Source organism: Parasteatoda tepidariorum, chromosome 2, assembly GCF_982258835.1.
Source record: "Parasteatoda tepidariorum strain Cologne lab strain chromosome 2, Ptep-v5.0, whole genome shotgun sequence".
NCBI classification, from domain to species: Eukaryota; Metazoa; Arthropoda; class Arachnida; order Araneae; family Theridiidae; genus Parasteatoda; species Parasteatoda tepidariorum.
This window is the reverse complement of record NC_141756.1, coordinates 1,513,762-1,536,371: the sequence shown is the minus strand read 5'-3', so window position 1 is coordinate 1,536,371 and position 22,610 is coordinate 1,513,762. Positions and strand designations below refer to the sequence as shown.

At 28.5% G+C, this 22,610-nt stretch overlaps 1 protein-coding gene across 2 annotated transcripts; it reads left to right on the top strand.

The window, feature by feature from the left end:
* Positions 1-4,929: 4,929 nt before the first annotated feature.
* LOC107443808 (lymphoid-specific helicase) lies at positions 4,930-21,607 on the top strand. Of its 2 annotated transcripts, none has more exons than XM_016057806.4 (2): positions 4,930-5,124; positions 18,851-21,607. In XM_016057806.4, the coding sequence occupies exon 2, from the start codon at positions 18,864-18,866 to the stop codon at positions 21,249-21,251; it is 2,388 nt and encodes a 795-aa protein (XP_015913292.2). In that variant the 5' UTR covers positions 4,930-5,124; positions 18,851-18,863; the 3' UTR covers positions 21,252-21,607. The 2 variants fall into 2 exon arrangements, with proteins under 2 accessions (XP_015913292.2, XP_087012890.1); XM_087156764.1 differs by lacking the exon at positions 4,930-5,124 and adding an exon at positions 6,020-6,036.
* The last annotated feature ends 1,003 nt before the right edge of the window (positions 21,608-22,610 follow it).

Below are 22,610 nucleotides of genomic sequence, written 5' to 3'. Positions count from 1 at the left end.
TTATGTGAGGAAAATGTCTAAGAGAGAATGATTTGAAATAATACTTTTAAAATAAGTTGAGTATAATATCTCCTATATAACTTATAATACCGAGAAGAATAAAACTAATAGTTAGTTGTTACAAACACTTGTTTAAATATAAATACCCATCCCATAGGATGAAATTCAAAACAATGCATATTACTTTCAACCATAAATGTTTTTATTTGCAATTGATTCTATTCAATTCAGGATCAAAATTGCATACTTTACTGACTTATTTCTAAAAAATTTAAGATTTCCGAAATTCGCACATTTTTGAAGTAGTGAACCATAAACAGCTGCATGAAAATGCTCATAACTTTGAAACAAATTGTCATATAAACTTGAAATCGGATTTAATTTAATTCTGCTCAATATTCTAATAAGTAATAACAATCTGCTTAGTAAATAATTAACGTGGGTAAAATGCGAGAAAATAACATGTCGTGAAAATAGCAGTTTTGTGATCAAACATGAAGAAGTTAGCTAGTACAGTTACTAGTTTTCAATTATCAAATATCTAGCAAGCTATTGTTATCAACAATTACATAAATTCTGTAGTTTATTAGGAGAGATTACTTTTTCTTTTAGGTATAAATTCAGAACTATTTCCTAGGGGAAGGCTGAGCAGCTTGCTAGTCTCTTCTTCTGCTCCGCTGCGCATGTGCTATTTACAACCTAGGTTATCTCAGCAATATCAGGGAACTGTGGATAAGCTCTGTAAATATATATATATATATATAAATATACAGTGGCATACACAGAATTTTTTCAAGGGGGGTGTTCATAATTTTCTGAAACTACTAAAAGAAATTCGAGTATGTAATAAAGCACAATTATTTCCCTAATTTAGACAGCTAGACAATTTTTACTTTTTATTTAGACAGCATTGTTTAGTTAAATTTTGATTTGATTTTTTAAGTTTAAGAACATAATGAAATATCTTCTCGTATGTAATATCATCTGAAAAATGTCCAATGTCATATGGGTGGGAAGTAGCACTTTGAGGGCCACTTTCTCATTCATCAGATTTTGTTATGCTAGAAACGTTTTCTTCAACGGAAGTATGACATTTCTGTTCAACAGAAAAACTTTCATTGGTTCTAGATGCTGTCACCTAACTAATTTCAGGTCATGATTTTTTATCAAAATAATTCAAAATTGTTACATTCTTGCGAACCAGCCCGTTACAGTATCACGTGAATTTGGTTTCAAAAGTACAACCCTTTTATAGTAAATGTTTTTTCAGTATTCTGAGAAATACCATGAAAAATAAAAGTAGGCATAAAACAAATAAAAATATATTGTCTTAAAAAATAATAGCCCGCATAACTTCTACCAAAATTTTCATTTTTGCCATTTTGTCTGAGCTCAAGGGGGGAGTTTAAACCCCTAAACCCCTCCCATGCGTACGCCCCTGTATATATACATATATAAACTTTATATATATATATGTATATATATATATATATATATATGTATATATATATATATATATATATATGTATATAAACAATATAAACTTTGCAACAAATATCCAAACTATAAGCATACAGCTATAGTAGAATTTCAAAGCAAAATTGCTATTTTAAAATTCTTTGAATTTTCAATGACTTATTTATGAGAGAAATTATGAAAATTTTTCTCAATTAATCAGCGTGCATACTGCTACGTTAAAACATATGCATTTAAGCAAAATAAAGAGAATAGTTCTACTTGAATAAATTACGAACAATAAAATATACTGTGCATAACCTGCTGTAACGATTCACCAGTAACGTTACCCTAAACAGCAACGAAAAATATTTCGGTTATTCTCTCTTATTGCTAAGCCTATAACGATAGCCTCTAAGAATATTCTCCAACTTAAATTATTTAAGATCAGGACGCGTGTTTAAAACAAAAATAATGAAATTTAAGATTGAAAATTGAAACACATTTGATTAAAAGTGATAAAACTAAATTAATAAATGTCAAGCACACTTACCGAATTTCAAATAGACTTTCGATTGTCAACACACACGCCATTTACCGGTTCGCATGGAACTCTGGGAAGTGAGCTAGTTAATATGAAGTGTACTTTAAACAACCTTAAAACAAGCTTAGGTTTAAAAAAAATTACTTCATACACCTCAATAAATACCTCACTCTCTTTAGTTGAAATAAAGTATATTTTTTTGTACCTCATAAATACCTCACTATCGTTAGTAGAAAAAGGGTATATTTTTTTTATGCCTCGTAAATACCTCACTCTCGTTAGTTGAAATAAGGTTGATTTTTTTATACCTCATAAATACCTCTTTTGTTACAAGTGTAAAAAAAACAACCTCGTATACCTTAAAAATCACCTTATCAGTCTAGATGATTTGAAGTGAATTTAAAACAACCTCAAAATAAGCTTAGGTATAAATAAAATGACTTCATATACCTCAATAAATACCTCACTCTCGTTAGTTGAAATAAGGTAAAAAATTTTATACCTAAAAATTACCTCTTTTGATACAAGTGTAAGAAAATAAACCTGGTATACCTCAAAAATCACCTTATCAGTCTGGATGATTTGAAGTGAATTTTAAGCAACCTCAAAACAAGCTGAAGTATATGTAAATCAACCTCGTACACCTTAATTACAACCTTTACAAGGTATAATTTTTATTGCTGTTTTCTCTGCAACCTTAAATATACCTCAAATATACCTCAAAACAACCTTAATACCTCAAATCAACCTTAAATATACCTTAAATTTTCGTAAGGGACCTATCCTACTGATTCAACACCTACTTCAGATCTGCTTCGCCAGAGCAACTTCAACCCCACTGGGATGAATGAGTTGGGACCCCTGACGGGGCCTGTACTTAGTTAACCATTTCACATAGGCATTTCTTTCTCAAGAGACTGTTTGATACTCCTGTTAAGATAGAGAGATTTTGTGGCAGGCGCCACGAAATACAATGCTACCGATGGCAAAAATTCGGACATACACAAAAGTCATGCACAGCTGAGCCTGCTTGTATGAAGTGCGCCACTGCACATTTCACGCACCCTTGTACAAAGCCATTGAGCGAGCCGGCGAAATGTGTTAACTACCTGGGTGAGCACCCAGCCTGTTTTTCGGGCTGCGGTGCAAGACCCAAAAGAAGACCAAGAGGCCGACGCACTCAGCCTGCCAAAGCCTCGGACAAAGCCACCAGATTCCTGCTGTTATTTAAAGAAATGCAGCAACTCCTAAAGGACCAAGATCTCATGAATTTACTCCGATCTCTGCTAGCCGATAAGATTTAGTTACAGTGATCTCTCCTCCTAGCTGACAAACACCCAAGACATCCACAGTTCTCTTGTGGTTTACTCTTTTCTAAAGACATTATACTAGGCGCCTACGGGCACTACTATCGATGAAGAGGTGGAGTGTCAGCTTCGCGGACTGGTACTTCGTATCCAGACTCAGCCTAAGCCTAATTTCTTTCTGTTGCACGGATGAAGGTTGCCCTTTTGAGCATCCGAAACAGCTGTCTGTATTTTATAAATATTTTTGTGCTCTTTAACGTTTTTAGCCTTAGTTTGTAGATACCTGAGGTTGATTTATAATAACCTGAAGTGTAAAATGACACACCATAGGTTGGAAAATTTATACCTCTACAAGCATAAAATTAGATACCTGAGGTTGAAAAATAATTGCCTGAGATAGAACAAAATACACCTGAGGTTGATTTATAATAACCTGAAGTGCAAAACGACACACCACAGGTTGATAAATACATACCTCTACAAGCATAAAATTAGATATCTGAGGTTGAAACATATATACTTCCGGAGGTATATTTGAGGTTGATTTTGAGGTATTCATTTGCTCTCTTTTCAACCTAACGACGTATTTAAATAATAACCTCCTTTATACCTTTAAAATGTACCTCATTTATATCTCGATTATTTCATAAGGGCTGTAATCAGTAGAGCTCGTATAACTGAAATTAGAACGATAGATGTGCTCTATCTTGGCACATAAATTGACGCAAATGCACATGCTTGTAAACTTAAAATACAATATATGCAGAAAATTATTGGAAAAGATGCATATTTCATGTTCTCTGAGAGAAATGATTTGGAGGAAATAGATGTGCAAAATTTTTTTTATGTTTTACTCTCTAAATCAGAATAAAGAAGAGTTCAACTTTCCTTCCAAATCCTTAACTATTTCATTTGTTAAACTAAATTGTTGCTTTTTTTCTGATAATTTAAAATATATAAATATTTTAGCGCAGCATTTATGACTTTTCAGTTGAAATATTCACCGAGGGTAACACACATAACTTTCAGTTAACACACGTAAAGCACCAATTTCACCAAATAAAAATGTTGTCACTGTTGGAAAAAAATTTAAAAAATCACTAAACACAGCTTTGATATCGTTAAAAAAATATCTTAATTTTACACATTTATACTTCACAGAATTAAATGAATATATTCAAAGTTTTAAATATCTAGCATTATAAAGGGTAACACACGTAACAAAATTTCAGAATTCTTTTTTAGCTACATCAAATTAATAAGCACCTTCTATCTTCTTTCTGCAAACTTAAAACACATGTAGATTTAAGAACAAATTAAGAAAAAACATAAAATATATCTAACAAGTTTATAATAAAGAGTGTTAAAGTTGAAATATGTCGTGTAAAAGTAACACACGTAACAAAAGAATCGCCCACTGATATAATAATATTGGATAGCAAACTTTTTCAAGCTTAGGCAAAAAAAAGTAGTAACCCGGAAGTCTTACTATGAATTTGCACTTCTAGCATGAGCCATCCATAAGGAAATACATACCGAGAAAAAATTGAAGTCAAAGTTAAAGTGGTTTTTTACTTTTGCAAATCATGAGACAGGGATAAAACAATTAAACTCTAATCATTTCATTTTTGCCAATAGTAGATTTTCGCGCTCTGTCTTCTGCTATTGTTAATTCCATTCCATTAGTTAATTTAAAGAATATAGTCTGTAACCTAAATTAAGTTTTAGAAATTCATTATTTGTTACTTTAGAAGGAGCTTGATATAAATTTGAAATATTTCTTGAACCTGAATTTAATTTACTGTGGATAAAGATTTTGTAAGTTTTATTCTAATTATGATTCAAATTTTATTTCCGCTCTGAATTTTTTAAGTTCCTTCTATTTTGAAATAATCTGTTTTAAGTTGATTCCTCAGCTAAAAAACTGACTTCTTTTATCATAATTTACCTAATTGTAGTCTAAGCTTTTGTTTTATTTTTATAGTTTTACTTTCTTCTATATTCTAGTCAGGTGGGGTAAAGTGGGTATATATTTAAGAATATCTATTATCTCCTTTAAGTTAAGATAATTTATTATTTGTAGAGATATTTAACTGGGATTGGGGCAAGCATTTTTATTTCAGTTTTAGAAACTGTTAAATAAAATCTGTCTGTTTATGATTAACCCTTAAAGTATATAGTTTGAGCTGTTGATGAACTTTATTATATCATTAAAAATCATCAAAAACTATTAATTTAGTTCAAACTGATAGAATGACATCTAAAGAACAGATCTACACAGAAATTTATGAATAAATTTCAAAATTCAATTTATTATGAATTATTTTCTGAAGTGGGGTAAAGTGTGTAAAGCTTAACTTGTGTGATAGGGATAATTTTTACTTCTGTTCTAGCTTTTGAAAGTGTCTAATGCTCTATTTTACAGTGAAATGGCTAAAAAGTAAATTACTTGTTTGATTGTAACCCTTCACAGTAATTTTTAATACTGATAATATATCGTTTAACTTCCATGGTTGGAATAGCTGCTCAAATTGTTCCAAAACAAAACTTCTGCTCCAGCCTGCTCAAAAATGCCACTTTTTCCCCAAAATTGCTCCAAGTTGTTCCGAAACTCCAATACTATTCACTGAGCCAAAAGCATGACATGGGTTCAATTTGGAGCTGAAAAATAAGTTATGACGCTTCTCTTGGGACACAGGAAATTAAAGAATGTGCCAACAGATATATGTAGTAAGCAAAATTATAACCAAACTTTTAATACAATATCTACAAACAAAAATCTTTTTCTTATCATTCTCTTTTCCATCTTTTTTAATATTTTCCTGTTCTATCAAATTATTACATCCTTGCTTTTACTTGATTCAGAGTTTCGATCAATCCTAACTTAAAGTCCTAATTGTGCAAAATCTTATTGTTTTAAATTTTTTTTCTACCAATAGAATTCTTCATATCAATTGATGAATAAACTGCAAATTTGAAAAAAATAAGTGAAAATTTAAAAAATTATTATTTGGAAGTGTTGTCTTAGAAAGATTTTACCTCTATGGTAGAAAAAAAACAGTGTTACATGCTGCATTTCATAGCCGTAAATTATTAAAATGATAAATACTTTCATTTATTTTCACAAAAATTTTACAAAATAATAGAAAAAGCATTAAAATATACTTAATAAAAATTCTGCATCAATGGGTTAACAATATTTCGCTTAGAAATTTTTAAAATTTAGGGAGAAAAACTTGTTCTTCTTTTATTCAGGGCTGAGATTTTACCGCTTTTTTCACTTTTATCTCTTGAATTTCAGCTTTTTTATCAAAAATTCAGATTTTTCTAAAAAATTCACTTTTTTTTTTATAAGTATTCCTCTTTTTCAGAAAATTCATCGATTTTCAAAGAGAAACAGAAAATTCACACTACATAGCTACCAATCCTTTCTCATTTTTACTTATTTTAGCTATTTTCTCCCCTTTTACTCGCAGCAGATAAGATTTTCCGAATTTTTTACCCGCCCTCCAGATAGATCTAATTTTTTTAGTTCAAAAGACGCTGCTTCTGACAAGCCTTTTAAAGGTCCCAAGCCTGGAATCTGCTAATATCTCGATTCTTATTCACATGATTTTTATCAGGGTGGCCACCCTCCTGGAAAATCTTGAAAACCTCGAATTGTCAGGGAATTTTTTTATACTGGAGAAAACCTGGAAAAATCAGGGAAATATGGATAAAAACCTGGAAAAATCAGGGAATTTTAAAGAAAAGCTGGAAATTTTTCCTTCGATAATTTTTTTAATCTCACTAATTTAAATTATTTCATCCATTATGCCCACTTTTTTTTAGACGGAAATGTATCGCCAAACAGTTGAAATATCATCAACTTGGCGATACTTTGCTTGCATAAAAATTTGCTCCATTAGAGCTCTGTTAAACTAGAATGCCACATAAAATTCTCTCACAGTTGCTAAACGAATGTAGAAACCTTTGACTGCTATGGGACTGTGCAATTTAGAAAAGGTTGTGGTGGAGGTGGAAGAAGGGATTAGGATATTAGCTTTTGTTTTTAAATTCTGTCCTTGGGCTGAATCCATTTATGGCTCAAGTTTGTTTCGATGCTTTGGTGGTAATTTTTTTCTATTTTAGCAAAGTGTTTTTGTATTTTTAACTTTATAGAATTCTCCAAAAATTAGTTAGTTTTAATTCAATAATAATAGATTTTATATTGCACTCTTTTTCTGAAAGCTTTTGTATTCCCATTCAAAGAAATCTGTGAATTATTTTTTCTCAGCAAACCGACCAATCACAACATTTTTTTTTACAGTCGCTAACAGCAATGCTTGTTACAATTTTTGCATTAAAGATAATTTTTTCAATTTCATTTTAACCTTTTATAACATATTTTAATTTAAAAAAAAAGGTTTTTTTAAGAACTAACTATATATTAATATTTAATTTTACTGATTTGTTGGTCAATATGTAATTTTTGATTCGAAATTTTGCGCAAAACATTAAAAATAATTACAAAATCTTGCCAAATTGTCAAAATAAATAATTTTTTTCGAAATGATATGTTAAAAAAATGACATTTTGAATAAAATGTTTTATAATATAAACACTTTTCTTGTATACATCGTACACTTCATGAGAAAAAAGAAACGCACACCTGGAAATTTTAAGATTTTTATCTGGAAAACCTGGAAAAATCAGGAAAATTTGAAATCTGATTTGAGTCTCCACCCTGTTAATATCAAACATAGCTTTTCATATTTGCGTGTTGCGATTCTTATTCACGCGATTTGAATTTTGTACGTTGCGATTCTTATTTACGAGATTTAAAAATCCGATATTGTGATTCGTATTTACGCCTTTTTAAAAACCTATGTAGCGATTCGTATTCATGCAAGTTTAAAATTCAATGTCTTGATTTGCTCGTGCCGTTTATAATATCAAACATTGATTTTCGTATTTATACATGATTTTAAAATAGGGCATTGGGATTCACATTCACACATTCTAAAAATTATGCGTCATAATTCTTATTTATGCAATCTAAAAATTACGCATCATGATTTGTATTTACGCGATCTAAAAATTATCAATCGTAATTTGTATTTACGCGTTTTAAAAATTCTATATCCCAGTTTGTATTTTCTCATTTTCAAAATCGTATATCTAGTTTCATATTCATGTGATTTCAAAATCCATAATTGTTATTCATATTCACGCAATTTTAAGATTAACTATCGCGATTCTTGTAAGAAGTAAATTTTTTTTAAAAATTAGTTACTATAAAGGTGACTGTTTTTCTAACGACGATTATTAGTATATGTAAGTGTTAACACATTAGAGAAACTCGAAGGGAATATATTCAAAACTTACATTCCGTTCTTGCAAAGAAGAAAAAATATTTGTCACAGGATGCTTGAAGATGGACTAACGACTAAATATAGCAAACATAAAAGATATAGCAAACAAAAGCAATCACTTAAAAGGGATTTAATTTAGATTTTTTTTTTTTTAGAAAAAGAGTTAATTAACTCATTATCAAAATTTTATTTACAATTGCTGTTATTTATGCTATAAAATGCAAAATTCTTATTAAATAAAAAACAATTATCTAAACAGTTGCTGATTGTCATGTAATTTTTCAAACTGAAATAGCAATTTTTGTATGTTAAGGAGTTACTATATATTTCTACTTCACTGTTATTGATATGTTTCAAAGGGCTGTAGTTAGATTAGACTGTAGTATGAACATGATGATTCGGTCCATTGTTAAAGTTTTTTTTCCAATATAAGTTAAAAGTAATATTACTGATATATTTGCTATAAATCACATAACAGTATTTATTCAAAGAAATGAAATATTAATGTATATTCTCAGTAGTTTTAATTTGCTAAACCAGGTAGTTTTTCAAGTAATAATTGTCTCTTATGTGAACTGAGGAAAAATATAATTTCCAGCTTTATTTTTTCAATTGATAATTTTTATTTTCACTAAATGTTAAGTATCAATGTAATCATTTATATAATAATAGATTAGTACACAATTGTATGTCAACACATTATTTATTACCTTAAACTGTCTGGAATTTATTATTAAAGGGTTGCACTTGCGTAAAATTTACTATCGTGGAAATTCAGCTTTTTTGCCTTTCGGCTAATCTCGTCCCTGTTTATTGCTAAACTCGTAGTTTCTTTCTTTTAAAAAAAAAAATAATAAATAAAAGCATTAAAATCCAAGATTAGTAAAAATTTATTAAATTAAATCCAAGATTAATAAAAATTTATTAAATTAAATCCAAGATTAAAAAAAATTTATAAAATCCAAGATTAGTATTGGGTATAAAAATTTAGCCAGTTGAAACATTTTAACAAAATACAGTAGAAAGTGTTAAAAACGCAAACTGAAACATAAAGCTTTGTGTTTTATGGGATTTTTTGTTATATAGATTAGGGGTGCACAATCTTTTTGAGTGAAGGGCCACTTGCACAACAGGTTGACTTACAAAGGGCCGCACACGTATTTAGGCATGTTAATGGCAAATGTAGTAATATTTATTTAAACATTAGGGATCTAATTTTTTTATCAATAAACTTAGTAATATATTTGTAGAAAATTAAAGGCATTCAATTATTAGAATTCATTCAAAAATGAAAAAACTAATGCTTTTTTTTAAAATTTCCATTTCTATCTTATCAAAACAAGATTTATCAAAATGAACAAATAAAGTTATTAAACAAACAATGGAGAAAAGAAATGGTTTTTAATCATATCATGCAATCAAAAAATTCATTTAAAATCTGAATAAAAAAAAACTGAAATGCTTTCAGGATGGAAGTGGGAAGAAATTTAGTACATATGAAGCAATATAAATTCAAATTAAATATTTTAATTGAAGAAAATTATAAAGTTCAAACAAAAGCCTAATATATAAAAACAAAACTGTTATAGTTCAAAATAAAATTCAATGCTTATTTACTTTATTATTGATTATTAGATTTTTTTTTTATATAGTAAACGATTTCTTTTTTTTACTGAAAAAGATCACTTAAGGAAGAAAAAAAAATTTAATTTAAAATTATAAATAGTGAGTAGTTTAAAAATTCACATTTTCTGCCTCTGTCAATTTCTCAGGTTGCAATAACATTGCATTTAAATTAGGGATGTAACGTAACAAGTATTTGGCCCTTTTGTTAAAAATTCAATTGATTGAGTGATCGGCCAAATATTCAGCAGAATATTTTTGAAAAAAGTATTTTTTAGTTTTTTTTTTTTAATTTGTATAGATAAGATAAAGAATATAAAATTGTATTTTTACATATATTATTGCATTGTTTGTTATCAGATAGTTTTTGCACAAATTTGTTAAATTTTAAAATCTATGTTTCTGCACATAGCTTGCAAATTTTTCTTCTAGAAGACAAATGTAAAAATTAAGTTTGAAGAGTTAAAACTACTTACTTTATACTGAACCACAAGTTTTTGCACTTCTACTTTTTAAAAAAAAATTTTTTATCTATTCAAGCAAGTCAATTTTGTCATACTTTCAATACTTATAGTTAAAAATTGACAATGATTTTTTTCTTCATTTTTGCTGTTTTTATTATATTGCAGCATTCTAACAGAACATCTTATACTATTAATTTGTTGTCACTTTTTCCCTGTACTGTAATATTGATAACCAGTAACATAGAGAACTGTGATTTTCAGTGGTAAGTTTTATTTCAGGAACTAAGTACAATTCATTTTTTTTTTTTTGGTTTTCTTTTTAATTAACTTTTCTTTATATAGGCATTTTTATTGTGAAACAGCATTTTTTTTAATGAACTTTATTTTACAGCCATTTTTTTTCCTTTTTAACATATGACAATGTGAAAAATTTAAATTTAGATTTTCAGCATTTTCATTTAAAAAATGAATGTTTTTTTTTATAATTTTTTTTTAAACTTCTCTTTTTATAGACACTTTTATTATAACGCAGCTATTTTTTATAGCATTTCTGTTAGACTTTTTCCTTGATTCTTGTCTTTTTTCTTGAAACTGAGATGTTCGGCTTTAAAATTTTCTTTCGAAAATTAAGATAAATTTTTATTTTCACTTTTGCGTATAGTTTTTATGATAGCACGACATTTTCAAAAGCATTTCTGTTAGGCCTTATTTTTTAGTGTTTTATGAATAAGTTTTTTCCGGAAAATATTATTCTTAGCATTGAAATTTTAGTTTCTCAGTGTTGCTATGCTCTGCTAAAAAAATTTGCCATTTGGCTCCGAATATACGGTATTCAAATTTTTTTTAATCCGAATATTCGGCATTAGACCACAATTCATCACCACATTCGACTAAATTGCATTCGTTGCAGTACCGAATACCTTTTGTGACCGGAATACCGTATCAAAAAGTGATTATTTAAATGCGTGAATAGAAATTCGCATGTCGCAAATAACATCATGGTTGAATAACGGGAACGTCAAAATCGCGTGGAAATGTATAGCAATAATTGAAAAAAAAAAAAAATCACTTAAATTAATGCTGGACTCAGAATGAATAAAGATTGTCAAATGCGCAATTTAAATATGTCGTAATAAAATTATCAGAAATTTTTTATACTACGTGGGAATGCATAGCAATGACTGCCAAAAAGAATGGTGGAAAAAAAGAAAGCAATAATTACTAAAATAAATCGGTACCATAAACTCTGCTCCTATAAAGTGCGTCAAAAAGTGATTACTATTTAAATGGGCGATCTGAAACTCCTGTGTCGTAATATAATATCATAGTAAAAAATTCGGGATTTTCGAAATTACGTTGAAAAGCGGAAATAACTGCTTAAAAAATCATTTAGATTTACGATAAAATCGCTTAAAGAAAGGGCGTTGAACATTTAAGAATCTATTAAAATTGAGCGTGTCAAAACATGATAACTCAAAAGTGCAATTAAAGATTTTCCACTTTTTTCTTATTTTTGAATTTTATAAAATTCATTGTGTTTAGAAGCTCTCACAGGCCGCATTTCAGTAGTTAGTGGGCCGCATATGGTGACCCCTATTATAGATAATTTTACTTATCTTTAACTTACCTACTAAGTATGGCAATATTACTGGGACAGATCAATTTTAAAATAGTTTTTAGATACAACTCTTATCACAAACTATGCATTTCATTATTTACAATTAAAAAAAATTTAAATTTATTGATAACGTTAATATTTTTTGTTATTTATTATCCGGGGTGTGTAGCGTTTTTAAGAAGTACTTATTTTCGATTTTTATTTTTTTAAGGTTGGAGAACCTTTCAACAGTTTTTGCTCAAGAATTATTTTCGAAGTTTTATTGCTTTCAAAATCTAAGTTCTAATTTTTATTTACTAAATTGATATTTGAGGTAACCTCTCAATTTTTTCCAAAGGTCTAAGCCAAAGACAAAATACCTAATTTTACATATTTAGTGAACCGTGTATTTTGTTGAAATTTACCCCTCCTGGGGGGGGGGGCAGTTTTCAACTGGTGGTAGGGCACATTTCAACCATCGAAGAGAACGTAACAAGATCATATATTTTTGAAAATTAACTTCATTCTTAAAATAATAATGATGAATGAACATATTGGATTGATTTAGGTTTTTTCTACATTATTTTGTCTTTAATAAAATCAAAGTTTATGGAGAATGTCATGAAAAATACAGCTCGAGCTGTTCCGCCACTTAAACTTGGTTGAGGCAGTTTCAATTTAATGTCATTTCTTTCTATACTATAATATCCTCTTTTACTGGAAAATAAAGCATTGATTATCATGCTTCTTCGCTCTCTCTTGAAACTACCTGCCCCAACCTAACGAGCTACCAGCTTGGCAGCAACATTCGGAGCTGTTAAAGCTCCAGTTTCATCCAAGTTATATATTTGATCAACTGTAAAATGACCAGAAGTAAGAGCTCTCTCATAATTGTTAAAAAATTCTTCAACATTTTCTTTATTAAAAGCTGTAGCTCTTTCGAAGCTTGTGCTTTCCTTTTTTCTTAAAGTAAGCTGTGGGTGACGCTTCATAAAACCTTAACCCAGTCAATTCCAGGCGTTTCATTTTTGTCCCAGCTACTTGGAATTTTGCAGTTGAAACGCTTTGCGTAATCATAGGCAAGTTGTCGAACTTGTCTGTAAGTTAGACCATAATTGAGAATTGAACATGTAATTATGTATTCACAAAGCAGGGTTTCTCGCTGGACGTCAAAAACTTGTTGGCTTGTGTATTTAGAACTGAAGCATTTTGTGTTAGTTGTACATTGTTTGGTTTCGCCAACCAAACAATTATTTGACTTTCTTTTTTTTTTAATCTATAAAATAAAGCTGAAAAGTCCATTCCAAATAAGTCTGCTGCTGCTCTTAAGAGCAGATGCACTATTTCTGACAGCTTCCATTGCTTTTTCAATGTTTTCTTCGCTAACTTCTGGTTTAGTGTCCTTTTTTTTATATGTTTGCACCATTTTTATTAACTGTAAGAAAGTAAAATAACGGGATTGAGCATTTGATTAAATATAATGTTACGTCGTAAACTTTTCAATTTTCTTAAAATTAAATTATTTTCATTCTTAAATGAAATTTTCTTGAATATTTTTATAAAATTTTAAAATAATTATTTTATTGACGCTTTTAATGAATTCTTTGTTAATAAATTTTATTTTCAACAACAATGCAACTAACTAAATCTTGATTTTAATCTAAGCTCTGTTGAAATCTGCCCCTGGTATGGACATTTTGGTTAAAGTATTATCAACCACTTAAAAAAAAAGACTTTTTACTAATAAATAATGCAGTTAGAAGCAGAATTAAATAAACTAGCAGATGAATAAATGTCACTTACCTTATTAAAAGATTACTGATAGATAAACAGTTTAAAATCAAAACTGTCATTTTACTTTTGGAATGTTAAAACATGTTCCACAGAGTAGCAAAACAGTGGTAAAAAGAAAGTGCTTAAAACTAAATGTCAACAGTTGTGCATAATTAAAGCTTATTGTCTGGCATATTGGCCAATCATCAAGCAATATTAGAAGGCAGAAATTCTAGTTGTTGAAAGGTGCCCCGTGTTGAAATGTACCCCCTCTCCCCTACTCTTTTTTTGTTAGGTGTTCTTAAAAGTGCTTCATTTTCCCTTTTCCAGAATAAGATTTTTTTCTTTCTTTCCCACGTAAATTTTCGCCGTGAATTACGCAAAAAGCTTGGTTTTTACATTGTTCTTTGCAACGTTTTTATGATTAATTTATATTTTACACACCACAAATCATTACATTTTGCCACAATCCATTTCGGGGTATGAAAGTGACAGTCAATTTATTTTATGAAAAAATTTTTATATTTTGCATATCCGAACACAACTGAATTCGGTGGGAAGGAATCTCGTGCAATTCTGCTGCATTTTGCAAGAGACTTACAATTTGAGACTTCATTTTCAACCCTCTAAAATTGAACCAAAAATGAAAAAAAAAAAAAAAAAAATTTACTAATCATGGGAACTAAGAATTGCCAAATCCCCCTCCCCCATTAGCAAACGAAAATTTTATTTCTCTTATTAATTTAATCCTTGGTGAGGCCTCATTATCTTTGTCACTGACAAGCTAATGACGTTCTCTACATAAGATCTGTACCATAATGCTTGATCTTGACTTGGGGGATCATTTACTAATTTTGTATTTTCATGTGTGTCCAGCAGTTAACAATCACAGATCTTTATCTCAAAATTTCCATTTCTCCATTTATTTATTTAATTTAAGAAAGAAAAGAATTAATAGAGATTTTTAATTATATGGTACCATCTACTAAGCAAATAATTTTATCTTTTTTATTGTATTTAATTTTTTTACTTATTACTTTTAATTTCGTTTATGGTTATATTTTTAAAATTTTCAGTGCTCTTGAGTTGTTTAATGAAAATACTCAATATTTGGAGGCTAAATTTTAAAAGTATGAAGTTAGAGGCTTTTCACTATTTTAACATATAGCAAATCTTATCACATTTAAAAACTTCATACACTTATCACACTTAAAAGGCTTTTCACTTGTAAAAAATCTTATCACATTTGTCATTCCAAAAAGAAATTAATTTGTCTTTTTATCAACAATTGAAACAGTTGAAAATATTTAAATTTGAAGAATTGAATTGATTTAAAAACAATTGAAATAAAAAATTCAATAATCTTGCATTTGTTAAAGTTCTGACTGAAGGGACCATATAATACTTTTCTTCTGACAAAAATGTTAACCTTCAATACTCATTATATTCACATTCCAAAATAATTTAAATTTTTATTAATTTTTTAAAATTTTGTTATTAAAGAAATTCTGAACCAAGTTACAAATTTTAATGAAAATTTAACAGGCACCATTCACTAATTTACATTTGTAGTATGCATATATTAAAGTTTTTTAGTTCGCTTAATTTTTTGCATGTCTTTATAAATTCAGTATGATCAATAATATTAATCTTGTTAATGGTTGAATGTGCTTTCATAAGTAGGTATAGGTAGCTTTAATTTAAATTTAAAATATACACCCAATAATTTTTTAAAATTATAGTTTAATTAATTATAAATGCGAAAAATTTTTTTTTAAGTAATTAAATAAAGTGATTATTAATTTCAAAAATGGAACGAATGACTCAATATAAAGTATATTTAAAATTGTGCATAAATTGTTATTATGATGGCTAATATAATTATGAAAAGAGCTTTTTGTTAGAAACTAGTTATTTTATCATGATAGTGTAAAAGTCTTTGAAAATGTTTTTGCATTTTGTTGATAAAAGAACTTTAACAATAGATCGAAAAAACTTTTTACTGCTTATATTCAAATTATTATTATAAATTTTTTTTAAATTTTTGTTTTTTTATAAGTGCTTAAAAGTATTTTTTGAGTACTTAAAAGGTGCTTATTTTTGGTAGAAAAATTTGGTTATACACCCTGTTATCTTTTTCTACTGTGTCTAAAATGTGTCAAGCGTATTTATTTTGTATAATACTGCTTCATTTTTTCGAAATTGGTGTTGTTCCTTATGCACATAAATTCAGAAAGTGATATAATAATATTGGAAAATTTTAAAATTGTAAATTTAATAAGTATTTTTTTAAAAAATTTATTTGGGTTTTTACTATTTTTCAAAATTTCTGCATGATTTAATATGTCAAGCGTTTTTAGATAAAATGAAAAACTTTTTGTGAACACAAAATCTCAAAAAACTTTCTATAAGCAATTTACTGATTCTTGTAGGTTTTTTTTTAAAAAAATGTGTTTTTTTTTTATAGTTATTGCTGTATTGTGATTTTGAATATCTCAATATTTTAACACAATATTACAACTCGTAAAATTCGATTCTGTTTTTAAAAAATTTCAATTTAAAAAGTAATTACGTATTTTATCAAAAAGAATTTAAAAAAAAAAACGAGATGTGTTAATTTTTATTAAACGTGGATCCCCTTTCGCAGAAAAATATTTTAATACGCATGCTCAATTCTGTAGTCTCATGAACATGTGTAAGTTTAACCACACATACCCAACCTTTATTTTTTGTAGTCACATGATTTAAAAATCTCATGTTGCGATTCACTAGTTTTAAATATCATACGTTTTGATTCTTCTTGCAATTTAAAAAGTCACATCGTGATTCGTATTGACATTTAGGTGATTTAATAAATCATCCGTCGTGATTGGTATTCGCGAGGTTTGAAGGGAACACCGCGATTCGTAATCAGGCGGTTCAAAAACCACATCGGGATTCATATTCACACGTTTTAAAAATCATACATTGCGAGTCTTCTCGCAATTTAAAAATCACACATCTTGATTTGTATTTACGCATCGTATTTTTTATTCACGCTATTTGAAAATCACACGTAACAATTCGTATTCAAATGATTTAAAAATCACATATTGCTCTTCATATACTGTCGATTTAAAAATCAAGAAAGGAAGAGCATCATCAGGGTCAAATTCCAAAAACTGATTAAGTTTAATACTTCCCACAACTACAGTTTCTGTAGAAAGACTGTTTTCCAGAATGAATTGGGCATGTTCTAGACTGTGGAGCAGTCTTTAAACAGAATCATTAAATTTTCATTTAATGGCCCGAAAAAGCTATCATCAAGTAGATAAATTTATCACAATATTTGAAAAATTTGAAAATTTTAGGATAACCATTAAGAAATATTTTAAGCCATTTTCTACCTACATGGACCATTTTTTATCATTTATGATCATGTGCTGGAAAATTATTTGTATATCCTTAAATTTGAACTGTAAAAAAGGGAAATCAAGATCTGTATCGTAATGTAAATTTTAATTAGTAGTCAATATATATATGAATTAATTGTAAATAGTGTCATGTTAAAAAAGTATTGGCTATAAAGAGTTGTAAACAAGTATCTTAATAGTTTTTTATTATTTAGGAAAATAGTTCCTTCAAAATCTTTTCTTTTTCTTTCCTCTCTCAACCCCTTCCTCTTATGATTTATTTACAATGTTTTAAAGTTGGAGTATATTTCCAACTAAATGTTGAATCTTATTATGCCCTGCAAAGGTTTTGTTTTAATTTTAATCATTTTTAATTCTGCAAACTTTCTTTAAAGTATTTAACTTGCATTTATTTTATTAACTAGAGTATTTAATTTTTTAAAAATTTAATTCTATGAACATTAAAAACTTTTAATGTTAAAATTTATCTTTAAATGGACTTCAGTATTATGTAATGTGATAGAATGTGATAGTGTGTTAGAATTATGTAAAGAAAAAAAAAACATGAATTTTCCCATTATTTTAATTTTTTTCAGTTTATCTGAATTTATTTCTGATAATTGATTTTGATTTTCTGATTCTGTTTTTTCCCTAAGTAATCAGTTTCACAGTTTTTAATTTTAAACATTTAAAAGTATTTAATTTCATGCAAACATATTACAAGGTTAAGTGATAAGAAGAATTGAGTGGCTAGAATAATGTTTATATAAATATTACTACCTATATTTGCTGTCAACATGTATGTCTAAATACTTGGGCATGCTGCTCTTCATTGGTCAATCTGCTGTGAATGCAGCCCTTCACTTAAAAAAGTTGTGCATTTCTAAATTAAAGTTTTGTAATGTAAATGAAACACATTTATAGTAAAACCTTTGTACCAAATTTTAATAATGCACAAAGATGGTTCATAATATTATTACCTTGTATTACATTCTGTGCTTTTTCAAATTAATTACATAAAATGTGGTTGGGATATTTTGACAGTTCTTTCTATATTCATAAAAAGTGGTTTCACTACCGCTTTACCACTACAGTTGTTCTGATTTTGAAAGAATTCATTAATTTTTTAGTTTTCACTTATTTAAAAAGATATATTAAATTGATTATTTAAACTAGATTGTGCAATTATGATTTGTTTAAAAAAACATATTTAATTTTTTTTTTTTTTTTTTTTAAATTTGATACCTAACTATCCTTTTGATGTTTAAATTTATAAGTTACTAATTGATTTACTGAAAAGACATTTAAGGTGTCCTATGTCTAACTTTTTTTCTTTTTCAGATTATACTATAAAATGCCTTTCAAAAATATGAATATCTCAAACGAAGTTGAGAGTAAAGATAATTCTAATGTCATTAGACATGAATCCACTAAAAATGAAAATGTAGCCTATGGAATCACCGATCTGCCTAACAATGATGACGTGTATACGAGCTATAAATCAAATAGTTTTGAGGGAAGTATTATTACGCCCGAGATGTTAAAAGAAGAGCAAGAGTTGGAACAAAAGGCTATTTTGGAGGAGCAAGAAATGAAACGCCAAGTTGAAGAGGAAGAAAAGAAAGTTGCTGAAGAGAAGTGCTACAAGCGTTTACATCTTTTGTTGAGTCGTAGCAGTATTTACGCTAAATTTATGGCCGAAAAATTGGAGAAACGTGAATTGAAACAAAAGGAAAAGGATAAAAGGCAGAAAGCAAAATTGGAAAGTAGTAGTGCAGGAGAAAGTGAACTGAAACGAAAATCAGATGATGCTGTATCTTCATCTAAGAAAAGAAAGGTGCATAAAACTGAAATTACAGTAGTTGATGTTTTTAAAGAAAAAAATATGCTCAATATTGAGCGTCAGGAAACTACTAATAATGCTGATTTGGAAAAAGGCTGTGTGAATAATTTAAAAGAAACTGATCTAGCAGACCGTCACCCCATTCTTTTTTATGGTGGGAAAATGCGTAATTATCAAATTGAAGGATATGATTGGTTGAAAACTCTGTATGAACATGGCGTCAATGGAATTTTAGCTGATGAAATGGGATTGGGAAAGACAATTCAGGCTATTGCATTTATTGCATATTTGATTGAAATGAAAGTAGCTGGTCCCTTTTTCATATGTGGTCCTTTATCAACCTTGCCCAATTGGTATTCTGAATTTAAGCGATTCACTCCTGATATACCTGTCATACTGTATCATGGTCCACGTGACGATAGGGATTATCTCCTTCGTAAGATAGCTAAGAAAGTTAAAGTAAATGAATCATTTTCTTGTTTTCCAGTGATTTTAACATCCTATCAAATTGCATTAATTGATGCCAAAAAGCTCTCTGGAATTGATTGGAAATCCATCACCATTGATGAAGCACACAGAATTAAAAACTTCGAATGTAGACTTGTCAAAGCTTTGAAAACATTTCATGCCGGTCACAGATTACTTCTTACGGGTACTCCCTTGCAAAATAATTTGGATGAACTCTGGTCGCTGTTAAATTTCATTCTTCCTGAAATATTTGATGATCTCAAAGTGTTTCAGTCTTGGTTTGATATTAACAGATTATCTAAAAGTGGGGCAAATAATGAAATAGTTGCAAGAGAGCAAGAAAAACAAATTATTTATACAATTCATCAAATTTTGACACCTTTTCTTTTACGTAGGACTAAAGCTGATGTGGAGTTGCAACTTCCTGAAAAAAAGGAAATCATTGTCTATGCACCACTCACTGATTTGCAAAAAAAATATTACACAGGTGTTTTAAACAAAACTATAGCAAATGATTTGAGACCTTCAAAATACTTTGATCCTTCGGAAGTGCTGACAAAGAGGAGAAAGCCAGTTAAAACCGAATATTTTGGTTGTGAAAATCTGATAAATGAAAAAAATATTGCCTGTAAGTCAGAAGAAGAGCCTTGGGATCCTGATACCTTGGATGCAAAGTTGAATCTTAAACTTCAGAATCCTATGATGTGTCTAAGAAAAATATGTAACCATCCTTTCTTAATCAACCACCCTGTAGTTCCTGTTGGCGAAAAGTTAGTACAAGCTAGTGGCAAGCTTTTAATCTTGGATGCTATGTTAGCTGAATTAAAAAAACGTGGGCATAAAGTGATAATCTTCACCCAGTTTGTTTCTATGCTTGGCATATTAGAAGACTACTGTGATTTGCGAAAATATAAATATTGCTGCTTGGCTGGAGATATGACATTAGAGGAGCGTCAGGAGCATCTGGAAGACTTCAAAGATGATTCTACTTTTATCTTTTTAATTAGCACTAAAGCTGGTGGTCTTGGATTAAATATCATATCAGCTGACACCGTCATTATTTACGATTCCGATTGGAATCCTCAAAATGATTTGCAAGCTCAAGACCGTTGCCATCGTATTGGACAAACTAAGCCTGTTGTGGTATATCGGTATATTGTACAAAATACGATTGACGAAAGGATTTTGGAATATGCGACAGCTAAAAGGAAATTGGAGAAGGTGATCATACAAAAGGGTCGCTTCACGTCCAAAGATATGGCTCGTTCTCAACAAGCGATCACTCCAGATGAACTTTTGAAACTCTTAGACTCCTGTGATCATGCAGGTTTTGTGAAAACTAATGATAATTATGTCATTTCTCCTGAAGAGCTTACTAAACTGTTGGACAGAAGTGATATGCAAGGATGGGATGAGAATGTTAAAGGTTGAATTCTTTTTCGAACAAATTTTTCATTTGTAAATTTATTATTTTCCACTCAAATATTTTCTAAATTAAAAATTAAACTTTATCTTATGGATCAAGTAAAAATTTACAGACTTTTTATGAATTTTTTTTGCTTGTGATTGTATTTTAAATCATAAGTAGTTATTAAATTAGTTAATAAAATAAGTTATTTATTATTGATGTTAAAAAAATTTTCAAAACTGGAATTTTTTATTTGGCAATTGCAGTCATTTAATAGTAACATTGTCTTGTAATTGAATATGCTTTTAAAACTTATTGTGAGACAATTGAAAGTCAAAAAGTAAATTTATGTTTAATATAAAAGTTTAAAGACTGCAAATATTTGTGTTTTTCTTTTTAAAGTTTTTCTCATTTATCTGACAAAAATCGCCTGATCGCTGCTCATTAACACATAATATTTCTTACCAATTCGTAAAGTTAATTTAACAAACAACGCAAAAAATTTATTAACGACATCTTTTATTTAGTTTTTTTTTTCCTGTTCTTTTTAAGGGTAAATAACACATTAAACCCTAAATTAAAAGTAATTAAACCATTAAAAAGTATTTCAACAAAATCTTTTTTACTATTGATTAATATTTTGATAAAGAATATAGAAATTTTTACTTCCTCATTTTAATGATAAAAGATAACTAGAGATATTTATTATAGACATTTAATATCTAAATGTTTTTTTTGTTCAAAGTGAGGCTTGTATGTTAGTTTGTTTACCTCCTTGATTGTTAGCATATAAAGAAATGTCAGAATTATTTACATTAATGTTCTTATTTAACAGTATACAATTTGTAGTATACTGTTAAATGTATTAATTAATTGTTCTAAAATATACTTTTGTTTTTCATTCATTGTATCAATACAAATTTTAATATAAATGAGCGTAAGATACTCGGCAATATATTTTTCTAATTAAAAAAGTTTTAGAATGATGAAAAGGAAAAATGGACTGCATAAATAAGCACATAAAATAGTAAAGGTATGCACTAGCAGTTTGAAAAACAAAGAATTAATTACTTTTTAATTGTTTATTCTAACTTGATGGGGCTTTAAACGTAGCAATATTCTAATTCATATATTGCTGCATTAAATAATTGAGAAAAAAATATTTTCAGTGAATTTAATAGTTTTTAATATGAAAAATCACAATAATTAATAGAAACTTACTGCGTATATACAAAACAAATTTATTTACACTGACAGAAAATAATTCTAAAATGTTACTGAAAAAATTAATCATTCCTATTTATACTTTTTATCGCAGCAAACTTAATGTTATTAATAGTAGTTAAAAATAAATATAGTTATTGCATAATTAAACTATTTAA

Bases quoted from the DNA above. Each gene is read 5' to 3' on its own strand.
- LOC107443808 (XM_016057806.4), top strand. From the start codon at position 18,864: ATGCCTTTCAAAAATATGAATATCTCAAACGAAGTTGAGAGTAAAGAT.